Raw genomic sequence first — 12972 nt, 5'->3', positions numbered from 1 at the left:
CATAACTTAGGCTTAATTAGAGTAACAATGTAAACATTAATGAAATAGAACATGTAACAAAAAATATGCTTAATTCTCTTAATTAATCAACCAATAAGCAACAACCAATTAATAAACCAACCAGCCTGTTACTTGCCATTCCTTTGGCAGATTGCTATTTTAACTGCGCAGTACTTTTGTGCGTCTCAGTAAAGGAAACTGACCTGTGTGTTCACGCTGCAAAGGTGTGTAATTTGGTTGGTTGTTGTAGAGGATAACAACACTGCTTTGCTTGTGCTAGACCAGGGTTTGATTCTTAGGTCTGAATAGAACAAAACTCTAATCTTGTTCTTGTGCAAGACTCATAGTTCTACATTCTTCGACCTGTGTAACAAGATTTAAATGGAAGACACAGGAGTTAAGAGCATCAGCCAAATGCTCTTAATGCAGTGTACATTTAAATGGACTTTTTATTGTTAAATAATTGTTTTTTCCCCTCTTTGTAATAATGTAACACTGCTTCATGCTACAGCTAGATGTTATAACCTGCTGTTGTCTGTCAGAATGCATGTGTACTTTTGCAAAGAAAGACTCTGACAGATAATCGTACTAGAAGCAACGTAGCCACATACCAAAAGTGTAAAGTAATCTTTTAGGGAAGGGCGAGGCTGGGGTTCAGAGTGGTCTGAGCAACAGCTGCACACTCTCTAGAGAATTTATGTACTTACATAAAAGTGATCTCACAAAGCACTTGGACTGATGTACCCTGAAATAATGTTTCTTATTGAAGATATGAATAATAATAAGTTCTATAGTACATTTGGCTGTAAAAGTTACTGCCTAGTTACAGCTGTTTGGCTTCATGTTTGAAATTAACTGGAATCACCTGACCTAAAGAAGCTCGTTCATATCTGATCAAGTATCTATAAACAATTCCTGGTTTCAGAGACAAACCAGTTCTGCAGCTTCTTTTATCTCTGTCTTATCTAACAACATGCTGGCTACTCGCCTATGCTCCTCATTTTATTTGGAGCATAACAGCGATCCATTAAGTTCCAAGTAACTGTAAACAGTTGCTTCATCAGTATAAGAAGTTCTACAGCTTACATTGTGCAATTGTATTTATGTACAGTGGCGTGAAAAGTATTTACCCCGTTCAGATTTTTTGGTGCTTTTGCTTTTTTTTGTAATACTTACATTTTTCAAATTATCAAACAAACTTTAATATCAGACAAAGATTACCTGAATAATTGTAAATAGCAATTTTTAAATTATATTTTTATTTATTAAAGGAAAATAAAAACTATCCAAACCAGTCTAGCCCTGTGTGAAAAACTGTTTGTATTCCAAGAAATTTGCCTAGAATGTTCAAGACTCTCTCAGAATATATATATATATATATATATATATATATATATATATATATATATATATATATATATATATATATATATAAATATAATGCACATATAACTTAATTTAAGGATGCACCAATTATTTGAAAGTATGTTGCAGTGTTATTTTTTTTTTCTTCAAATGTTAGGATTTTTTTTTTTAATTTGTTTGTTACCAAAAGTCTGACTGCCTTTCTCTGCGTGTATTTTATACATGTTGTGACTTGAGAAGTGCTACTGAGGTTAATGACTAACTAATAATGTACAGCTGAGGTGATTTATGACTAAACCGGCACTGCTGAGGTAAATCTTTAAATAAAGTTGCACTGCTAAGGAAGACAGCCATAACAGCAGTACTGTAGCACTGTTGTAAGTTTTAGCTAGTTTTGTGATTGCATTAGGCCTATGGTCTGTAGTTCAGTTTCTTTTTCAATCAAAAATAGTTTAATTATTACTTTCTAAACTAAACACTTATTTATTCAAGTACCCTTGGCTTTTTTTTTACAACATCAGTGATACTGGACAATTGTACAGAATCCTTCCCACAACCAAAAGAGATATTTACAGATTAATACAACTTGAACGAATGTAACTGTTTTCTAAAGCAGAATGTTAATACATTCTTAACTATATGTATTAATTAAAAGTCTAGTCTATATTATATTAAAAGATATCATTATTAATTGCATTGTAATAATTGTGTTTGCATATGTAGAAGGTATATAGGCAATTATAGTAGTATAGTATACTCTGAAAAGAGTGTCTGCCCTCTGGTGTTTGTTTCAGTGTTTGATTGACAGGAAAAACAGAGCAGCTCTACATCTCACTCCTTTATAACTGCACTCCTGCTCCATTCAATCAAACACTTCCAGCTGTGGAAAGACTGAGCATAGGATCATCCTGAACTCCTGCACGAAACGACCAGGTAAACTCTTTTTCTACATATACAGGATACAGTCACAGTGCTTTTAATAATTACTAGCAAAATGAAAACATATAATAGGAAGTGAAACCAATGAGTTTATGTAAAAGAATTTTTTTATTCAATCATTTTGAATGCATTCATTGAACAAAGATTTTTTTTTACAAAGAGTGACGTTTAGCTAATAGATTAAGCCAAATGTTTATGGACTTAATCATTAGCCAAATGTTTTTACACTACAATATTTAGCTGAGAGTTCCTGGATACAGCTTTATTAGACAAGAATATTTTCTTTCCACCATTTAGCCAAATGTTTGTGTACCTTATCATTTAATTAAAGACTTGTTTTTGGATTGCACAATTCAGCTAAACATTTGTAGGCACAACTCTTTCAAACAAATACAAGAGAGCACTTAAAAATAATGAGTTTCTTCCAAATTGAAAATCTCTGGAATATAATCAAGAGGAAGAAGGATGATCACAAGCCATCAAACCAAACTGAACTGCTTACATTTTTGCACCAGGAGTGCAGGCATAAAGTTATCCAAAAGCAGTGTGTAAGACTGGTGGAGGAGAGCATGATGCCAAGATGCATGAAAACTGTGATTAAAACCAGGGATATTCCACCAAATATTGATTTCTGATCTGAACAAAATATGTTTTCGTTTCACCATTTAGCCAATTTTTTTTGGACTTTATGATTCAGCTAAACATTTGGGGGCACAACTCTACTATTCAAATATATTTGCATTCTACCGTTAAGCCAAATGTTTATCAACTTTACCATTTAACTGTTTTTGGACTTCATTACTCAAACATGGCAACACATCTTTGCAATAACCTAGCAACACCTTACCAAACAGCACGTACTGTATACCATAGCAACATTTTAGCCACCGCCTAGCAACACCTTAACAACACACACTGCTGAGCTGCAGTCAGTTGTGTTACCATCACTTCTGTACGTCCTGAAAGTAGGTGATGCAGTTAAACCTTATTTGTTTTCACAAGAAATGTGCACAGTTATTTCTAACGTTCACGCTACAAAGTAAATACGTATATGCTAAATAAATATGTGTGGTTTGCTCTTCTATTTAGTTTTCACTGGAAGGAGCACTACAGCTCAGAAGAACACAAAATCAGGTGAGCTTAAAGTACACAACAGTATCTTTATGAACACTTTAGTCAGAACTCTGCTAAACACACAACTAGGAGCAACTGATCTTGTTCTCTGTCCACAGTTATGCTTTTTCTACTGATGATCATTTACCTTCATGGACGTTCTAGTGCAAGTAATTCATCTGCACCAGCACAAGATATACAGCTTAAATCCACATTTACATAAATGTGAATTTTGTTAAAAAAAATAATTACACTTTCTTTACCTAGATGTTGGATCTCATCCTGTCCTCTCATTGGCTGAGGCTGGAAATCAGGTGAATGTTACCTGTGCTTCAGATGGATGGAAACCAAAGCCCACCCTCACCTGGAAAAACAGAACAGGAAATGTACTTACTAACAGTACTGACCTTTATAAAATAGGTTGGAAAATAAAGCATCAACAACATCAAGCAAACTGGATTCAATGATCATCTACTGACCACTAACCTTTCTTTATTTCTTTCATCATTAAGACAATGCAGATTTTACGAGCGTGAGATCTTGGTTGCTAGTCTTTCCCTCAGACTCAGACTTAGACTGGATCTCGTGTTCTGTGAGTTCATCTGATACTAAAACCACAAAGGAGGGACGAGTGCTACCTCTCAAACCGGCCTCAGTGGGTAAGTCGTAGATATGGGAGAATTCATATTGTGTTCTGTCTTAATATACAGCTCTAAAGAAAAATAAGAGACTACCTTAAAAATTATGAGTTTCTCTGATTTTACCAAATTGAAAACCTCTGGAATATAATCAAGAGGAAGATGGATTCAAACCTGCTTGAATTTTTGCACCAGGAGTGGCTTAAAATTACCCAAAAGAAGTGTGTAAGACTGGTGGAGAAGAACATGCCAAGATGCAAAAGAATCTATTGATTTCTGAACTCTTAAAACTTTATGAATATGAACTTGTTTTCTTTGCATTATTTGAGGTCTGAAAGCTCTGCATCTTTTTTGTTATTTCAGCCATTTCTCATTTTCTGCAAATAAATGCTCTAAATGACAATATTTTATTTGGAATTTGAGAGAAATGTTTTGCTTCATCAACTCATTTTAGGTGAAAACTAAAATTAAATCTATATTTTTTATAGATATAATTATAGAAAGTCATTAATGATTTGGACACTAATGTCTATTTAAGAGGCACTAAACCCTCTCATTTTAGCTGAGACCACCCTCAGCTCAAATGTAAAAAATACAGGGGCCATGGGTGATGTATGGGTTTAGGGGTATCTCTATTCAATGGTTTAAATGCTTAGGGTGATCACAGATTTTGACTGAAATGGTGGGAAATTGTGTTTTAAAAATTTAAAACAGGATTATCTGCTGGATGGAGAGCCTTCGTGATCTTACTGGCCATCAATCTGTTTGCTTTGACTGTAATAGCAATCCTCAGCATCCCCAAGATTAGAGGTAGGGAATGATTAGTTATCAGAAATTCTTCATAAGAAGATTCACATACAAAATAAAAAAAAACTTAAATTCTCTTGAAAACAGGCCACATTTTCTTGAAAGGTCCTTCCTCAGAAGGTAAGATCCAATCTGCTGTTGGTTTGTGACTTAGAGTAATACATTTATTTTTCTTTTGTTATTAATTTTTTTTTTTTAATTAAACCACTTTATACAAAATACAAAAAAATAACATAGCAGTTCCTTGTTCCTTTTCAACAGGTGAAGTGGAAGAGCACACACTTCTCGCTGGTGAGTAGATACATCCTTGTGTTTTACAACTGTTTGGATAACACTGTGATACACTATACACTATATAATCTGCTTATAATCTTCATTTAATTATGATTATTATGTTTAATTTTAGGATTATGTATAAAGTCTCATTTATTTATCATTTAAAGGGGAAAATGGTCTTCTACCAAACCCAGACAACAATGGACTCTCTGAAACCTCAGGTAACACCATTCAATGCAGTCAAATCCTCACAACTATGCCCCAAAAGCTAGTAGAAAGGCTTTTCTGGACAGTAGAGATAAGTTAAAAATTTACAGTAAGACTAGTTCCAGATTTAATTTTTCTTGCAGTCAAAAATCTCATTTAAAAATGCTTTACAGATTACAAAACTAGGCTAAATCCCTGTCTGGGAAACTGATGTCTAAAGACCTGATGTAAAAAAAAAACAGTGAACAATATAAAGTTTATTTATCTTCACCTTCTTGAAATAGGGATAAATTAATACATGCTATGTTTATATACAATCCTCTGGCATTCCCAGCTAAGAAGTTTTGTTAACTGTTATGTTTTCTGAATGTTATAATTTATGTTCTTAGAACATTTTTATTGAATGTTTTTAAAAAGTCTTGTAACATTGCTGCAACATTGATACTTAGGTCAATGTTTTATGCCAAACTTTTGGTTTTGGATGTGTTACTTTTAACGTTTTCATAGCGTTAGTATATGTCTCATAATGTTCCAAGCACATTATTTTAGTAATATTACTGGCTAGAACCTTTTCAAACCGTTACTAAACATTTTTATAACGTTATCTGTTAGCTGGATTAGTTCTGAATGCTAAATATCTTGTCTGAAAGTCTTAAGATCGATATAAGGTGGTTGAATCACTCTTTTATGAAAAAGAAAGCAGAATTTAGACAGATTACAAACCTGAAGCGCTGTTTATTTACTACTGCTCCTTCAGGCTCCCGCATTTAGCGCTCCTAAAACTGTGATGCACTTCCTGTCAACTCACGTGTGACTCCTTCCACCAATCACAAAGCAGAACAGATATTTATACAAATAAACAAAACATATTATTTTTCCCTTTACTGTTGTAGTACTAGTATTTTAACTACAACATTACATTATATTATTTTAAAACTATTAAATCCTTTTAACTATTTAGTATAGTATGTAAAATAGAAAGCTTACATCATTTTAAATATTTTTTCTAAACTATATACTATAGAAAACTAACACAATATTGTTTTTGTTTTAATAGTTTCAGAAGAAGAAACAGAAGACGAAATTCCAGGTAAATTTCAGCATTTTTTTGTTTGTTTTACTTTTTTTTTTTTACTATTTAGATCTGTCTGTGCCCTTAGTACTTTAATTCAGATTTTATCAGAATTTGTAAAAGTTTCGAATCTTTAAAATATACTTTCGCAACTGTTTTTCAGAAACAGCTGACAAAGAAACAAATACGGAAGAAGAAATTCCAGGTAATTTTAAACAGTGGAAAACTTTTATGTAAATAAAAATAAAAGTCTCGTTTTTTTTTTATAAATTTGCACTAATTCATCCTTTCTTTTGCAGACTGGGGAAAGATGCTTGCATGTAAAGGTAAAATATAAATAATACTTAATTACCAATAAATTAATATATAATATATATAATAATATATATAGCTAAAACAACATGTGGATTTCAAAGTATACTATAAAGAAATACAGTATCTCCAGGGTGGGTGGGTAGAATTTTTTTAAATGTCTATTTAAATAGTCAACAAACAAATAGCATGTGACATAAACTTTGGTAACAATTTTAAGTATTCTATAATAATTTTCTTAAGGTTAATATTGCTGAGGTCAAATTGACACCAAGGATAAAAGGTGTTAGTCAATTTAAAGGTAACAATAGGGCTAATAGAGTGTGGACACAGTGTTTAAAAACTCCAGCAGCACTGCTTGGTGCATTATTTTTTGTCAGTGAGTGTTAATGTGCAATGATCATCTTTTAGCATGAGTTCTAATCTGTTAATATACAGGAAATAAGTAAATCTAACGCATGTTGAATTTTTTCTTTAGTTGCTATAAAGCCAGATGCATCAACTACATCTTTTCTGGAAGTTGGAAAGAGCCAAACGAGAATAACGTGTAAATCAGTCACCAACGAGGCCGATTTTGTCCACGTTCTTTGTAAAGAGAGGATCCGTTCCGGGCGGTTCTACTGGGAGATAACTGCACTGACAGAACCTCCATCTGCTCCAAAGATTGGCAAGTCCTACGAGTGTCCAACGTCCTGGTACATTGGTGTAACCAATGAATCAGCAGAGAAGAATAAAAAAGTACCTTTAACTCCAGAGAACGGCTACAGAGTTCTTCAGTACGATAAAGAGAAAGGATATTATGTTCATGATTTCTCTCTGACTCAGGTTCTAGTGAGAGATAGGTTCTCTAAACTGGGAGTGTTTTTAGACTGTGTGAAGCACAAGCTCTCGTTTTTCGACTGTGATAAAAAGTCCCATCTCTATACTTTCTATAATGTAGACTCCACAGAGCCACTGATTCCTGTTTTAAGCCCTGGAGACAAACTTCAACATACAATTATGGTATGTGAAGAACAGTGTATTAATCATGACAAACCTTATGCATAACCCAGTCTCTGGAGTCCAGATTGCTGTTGTGTAATAACTACACAAATTTGGAGAACTTGGAGATTTAACTGTTTATAGGTTTTGGGATTTGTGGAGAATAAAATAGTTTACTATGTAAATACTACACACAAACTGTCCCTTACAGTGTGTAAAAAATCAGTAGAAGTTCTCCAAAATTACCTCAAAAAACTTTTTCCATTGAAATTTAAGAAGGTTTTATCTCTTTATTGTAAATTTGCTGTCTTGTTGATACTGTTTTGTTCATTGGACAGCGACAGTATACAGGTCCTTATAAGAATACTGTGCCTTTTGGCCCTAACAAAGCTTCAGTTACTGGACTTTTAATTCTGTTAAATATTAATCATATTTATAATACTTAATTTCCCAGCTTAATTTCTTTATATGGGACAGTTTTTTTTTGTGAAAATTGCTTTTATTTATTAAAAACATGTTAAATAGTTCATTGTAAGCTTTTTCTGTTTCAAAGATACATTCAATTTTTTTATTATACTAAAATAAATGTGATATTTTCTCATGACAAGTTGGACAACTTAAGGTTTACGTCAGTTAAATATGGAGACAATATAAGAAATATTAAGTTTCAGTCCCTTGAAACTTAAAAAATATGTTGGTTGTGATGTCATTGATTTTTGTAATATTTTATCATAACAGGGTTGGAAGTTTATAACCCACCACATTAAATATCCAGAAAGTATGATTGTTATCTTAAGTATAGTACGTGGAGGAACCTTCAATATGTTGTATATAAAATATCTGTTTTTTTTCAGGGTTTTTTTTCTTATTCTCTTCTGAGTGCATTGAATGTATTTCACTAATATACTATTTTGAGTTTTAATCGTCCTATAATTTAATTCTGTCTTTTTTTTTTTTAACTTCAATTTGTATCTATATTTAGGTGGGGTTCTCTCAAGACGACAGTGTATTCTTGGCGTGTTTAAATAGCTTGAAAATAGCTAAATAAACAATTCAAATGACTGCATTTTTAAAGAATTGTGTTATTTAATATCTTAAAAGAATTACTCAACTTAACCAGTCAAAAACCCACGCCCACATCAAAGATAAATGTACAAAAAGTTATTTAAAGTGAAAGTTAATATTTGTAATAGTGTTCATTAAGAGAAATCTTGAAAAATGGGCACATTTCTGTTTTGAAAACAAATGTGCAGCTCCATAAGAACACATGTATTTAAAATTAGCTCAGCAGCGCCCTTTAGTGTCTGAACAGCATCAGTTTTCCTGACTTGTGTAAAGTAAAAACAATCCATAAATGACATTTGGTAAAAACGAGAAATACAAGCAGAAACCCTGGTATTAAATGTGCAACTGATTTCAGTGTAAACTGATCTAGTTAGGTTGGGTTTAATCTAAATGTAAAATCATTCAAACAGCCTGATAAAAAACACAGTAGTACTTTAACATTGGATCACAATAGTTGGGATTTGTTTTTTATTCTTTAAAGCAAACATCTAAAATGATAAAAACACATATTTTCTTATTTCTGAGAAACCAAAATAGACCTACATGCATATTTTTAAAATGTCATTTGTTATTTGTTTAGAACTGCAGATTAAGTGCTCAAACTGTGGAGCGTCTGTTTTTGTTAGCATACCCCAAAATATAAAATATTATTATTTTTATTTGTTAAAGAGAGAGTAGTCTAAAATATTTCCCTTTGCTAAAGTTTTTTTCTAATAATTTCTTGATTTTGAATTTTATAAATCAGTTCTTGCAGGTAGGAAATCATAGTTAAACAATGTATATATATTTACTTATATTTTATAAAATTTATGACAGTGCGTTTCATAGATAAATACTGTAAAACACTGAAGGTGAAGAAGGTTGTAGTACATTACAGGTTGCTTTGTAATTGCTTAAAGACAAATTTGTTTTGTTTAAATTTGAGAGCGGTCAGTTCTCCTCAGTTTAAAACATAAAGTATGCGTTTTGCTCCCTAAAGAGAAAAAAGTAATTCACTTTGGACAGTCCCTTAATAGCAGAAGCGTTCAAGACATTCAAGTTATTCAGGATATTTGTTTATTGTCACATCACAGAGTACAGGTGCACAGGTGAGTGAAAAACTTGGGTGCAGGTTCCCACTAGTATGCAAAGAACAATATTTACAACATAGCAGAATAATAACAGAAATATACAATAAACGTAAACAGTATACAGTATACACAATATGTAATTTGTTTTATTAGATAATATTTGTTTGTAAGTTTTTAAAAGTGATGCGTCCTAGGATTTGTTTAATAATGCACGATGATTTAATAAGACATTAAAAATAGATTGTCCGTCATTCCAGTAAATTTCCTGTATGGATTTTCGGGCGGAGCTTTCTCCATCAAACGGACTCTGGACCACGTCTCTGTCGCAACAGTTTGTCAGCGCGCGCGTTGCTGGCGTTTCCTGATGAGCTCGCGGTTAAAATAACGGAGAAACTCCGGGTTTAATTCGGTGAACGGAATCGAGTTGAGGAGCTGCAGGTTGTGAGCGAATTAGTTTATTTTAGGTTTTATGGATTTATTTCCTCTTCAAGACCGCAGAGCCTCTCCCGGTACGCCCCAAAGATCGGTAAGCTATAGCCTAATTTCCCACTATGATTGTGATTTAACAGTTTTTTTTTACTAAACAACGTGTTTTCCTGCTTCTATGCATCTAGTTTGCTCTACGTTTTACGTTTTATTGTTTCATGTTTTATTTTCTCTTTATTTGTCAGAGAAAAATGAAAGTGAAAGTAACTTCCAGTATAGCACACTATCAGGTAGCACGATCTTATTCAAAATAGAAGCAGACAACTGTCGCCCATGTGAAATAAATAGAAGCAATATCCTAAGGGGGGCATCACAACACAAGGAATCCTAATGAGTGGGTTGGGTAATTGGTCGTGTAAACTGTGAGAAATAGTATTTTAAATTCCTCACAACATATTGTACACTGCTCAAAAAAATAAAGGGAACACTTAAACAACACAATTTACTCCAAGTAAATCAAACTTCTGTGAAATTGAAGCAACACTGATTGAAAATTAATTTCACATGCTGTTGTGCAAATGGAACAGAAAATAGGTGGAAATTATTGGCAATTAACAAGACACACTCAATAAAGGAGTGGTTCTGCAGGTTGGGACCAAATACCACTTCTCAGTACCTATGCTTTCAGGCTGATGTTTTGGTCTCTTTTGAATGTTGGTGGTGCTTTCACACTCGTGGTAGCATGAGACAGACTCTACAACTCACGCAAGTGGCTCAGGTTGTGCAGCTCATCCAGGACGGCAAATCAATGTGAGCTGTGGCAAGAAGGTTTGCTGTGTCTGTGAGCACAGTGTCTAGCAGATGGTGCAGATACCAGGAGACATGGAGGGGCCGTAGGGGGGCAACAACCCTGCAGCGGGACCGCTAACTCCTCCTTTGTGCAAGAAGGAACAGGAGGAGCACTGCCAGAGCCCTGCAAAATGACCTCCAGCAGGCCACTATTATCCATGTTTCTGCTTAAACTGTCAGAAACAGACTCCATGAGGGTGGTATGAGGGCCTGACATCCACAGAATGGGCTTGTGCTTACAGCCCAAAACCGTGTAGGGTGATTGGCATTTGCCAGAGAACACCAATATTGGCAGATTCGCCATTGGTGCCCTGTGCTCTTCACGAATGAGTGCTGGTTCACACTGAGCACATGTGAGCCCTGGGTTGCTCCTGATGCAGGACAACGCTTGACCTCATGAGGCTGGAGTGTGTCAGCAGTTCCTGCATGATGAAGGCACTCATGCTATGGACTGACCCGCCCGTTTCCCAGACCTGAATCCAATCCAGCACATCAGGAGCAGCCCAGGTGTTGTAGCGAGGTCATACAGGCACATGGAGCCAGACACACCACTGAACATCATTTTAACTTGTTTTAAGGACATTACATTAAAGTTGGATCAGCCTGTAGTGTGTTTTTCCACTTTAATTTTGTGTGTGACTCCAAATCCAGGCCTCCGTTGGTTAATAAATTTGATTTCCATTGATGATTTTTGTGTGATTTTTGTCATCAGCACCAACACTCAACTTTGAACAGAACAAAGTATCCAATGAGAATATTTCATTTATTCAGATCTAGGATGTGTTATTTGAGTGTTCCCTTTATATTTTTTTTGAGCAGTGTACATATAAGGGTCGCATTGCCAGACTCTCCCCAATATGGGCTGCACTAAAAAGGGTAATAATCATTTTTATGAAGAAATGTATGTAGAACATAAGTAATGCCCAAGGTAAAAAAAATAAAAATAAATAAACACACACTTGTGAATAAATATACTCTATACTAACTCCTAATTTTAATTATTTTTTTGTGGTTTTATTGTTTTTTCTTTTAAGTCTACAAACTGTTCTATTGCTCTTTTCATTATATATGGACTGTTTTGTGATGGACTGTCCATATTTAAAAACATATCTCTTTATGATAATTGCATTACAATGCTGATTATAAACTATATATATATATATATATATATATATATATATATATATATATATATATATATATATATATAGTCACTAATTTCTCAATAAAACAAGATCTAATTTATAACAAAGTTTATTTAAAAAAAATAATAATAATAAATTAGAATCATCTTTGAAGTTATCTTGAAGAATTTGCTAGGGCAAACGTATTTTTAAGTTTTGTGCCTCTACACAAGACAACTACCAGTGTTAATTTAATTCTTACAGTTACACTGAGCCAGAAAACATATGGTCCTTTCAGTGTAAAAATAACTCCAGCACAAAAGTCAAGTCAAGTAGTTTTATTGTGAGTACTGCATATGTACAGGACATACAGAGAATTGAAATTACGTTACTCTCCTTCCCAATTTTACAGCAAGTACAGATAATAGATACAGTAAAATAAGGAATGGGAGACACTATGTGTACAATACAGCAGGGACACAAACGGACATACACGAGACAGAAACAAGGTTAAAAGTTAATATTTTACAGTTAATTCAACAGCATTTGGAGTTACATATTAACTCTTTGTAACACTTTTCAGTGTTAGCAAACTTTTACTTCACCGTTAGAACTGGTCTCAGATGTGTTTATTTAAAATAACTCTCAATATTTTATGTTTGTTTTTCAAGAAAGTGTGACTTTTTCTGAAAGTAAACCCGTTGTTACAGAATATCTATAGGAAATTC

General features: G+C 33.5%; 2 protein-coding genes and 1 long non-coding RNA gene across 5 annotated transcripts in view; 2 read left to right on the top strand and 1 right to left on the bottom strand.

The window, feature by feature from the left end:
* ptpn9b (protein tyrosine phosphatase non-receptor type 9b) overlaps positions 1–12972 on the bottom strand; it is a 659505-nt gene that overhangs the window by 23632 nt on the left and 622901 nt on the right. The gene's annotated exons all lie outside the window — the stretch shown is intronic.
* LOC125787656 (uncharacterized) lies at positions 2175–3604 on the top strand. Its single transcript, XR_007429461.1, has 3 exons — positions 2175–2298; positions 3394–3438; positions 3537–3604. It is a non-coding gene; the product is annotated as an uncharacterized LOC125787656 (long non-coding RNA).
* Positions 3681–8772, top strand: LOC103028973 (butyrophilin-like protein 9; the record flags this gene model as incomplete). The annotated part of the gene is made up of 10 exons (XM_049472668.1): positions 3681–3837; positions 3930–4076; positions 4770–4865; positions 4950–4982; positions 5124–5153; positions 5306–5359; positions 6403–6435; positions 6581–6622; positions 6717–6743; positions 7208–8772. Coding segments are annotated over 10 exons (1188 nt in total), but the record flags the coding sequence as incomplete, so codon positions are not given.

This window comes from Astyanax mexicanus, chromosome 25 (assembly GCF_023375975.1).
Source record: "Astyanax mexicanus isolate ESR-SI-001 chromosome 25, AstMex3_surface, whole genome shotgun sequence".
NCBI classification, from domain to species: Eukaryota; Metazoa; Chordata; class Actinopteri; order Characiformes; family Acestrorhamphidae; genus Astyanax; species Astyanax mexicanus.
This window is presented reverse-complemented; position numbering and strand designations above follow the sequence as displayed.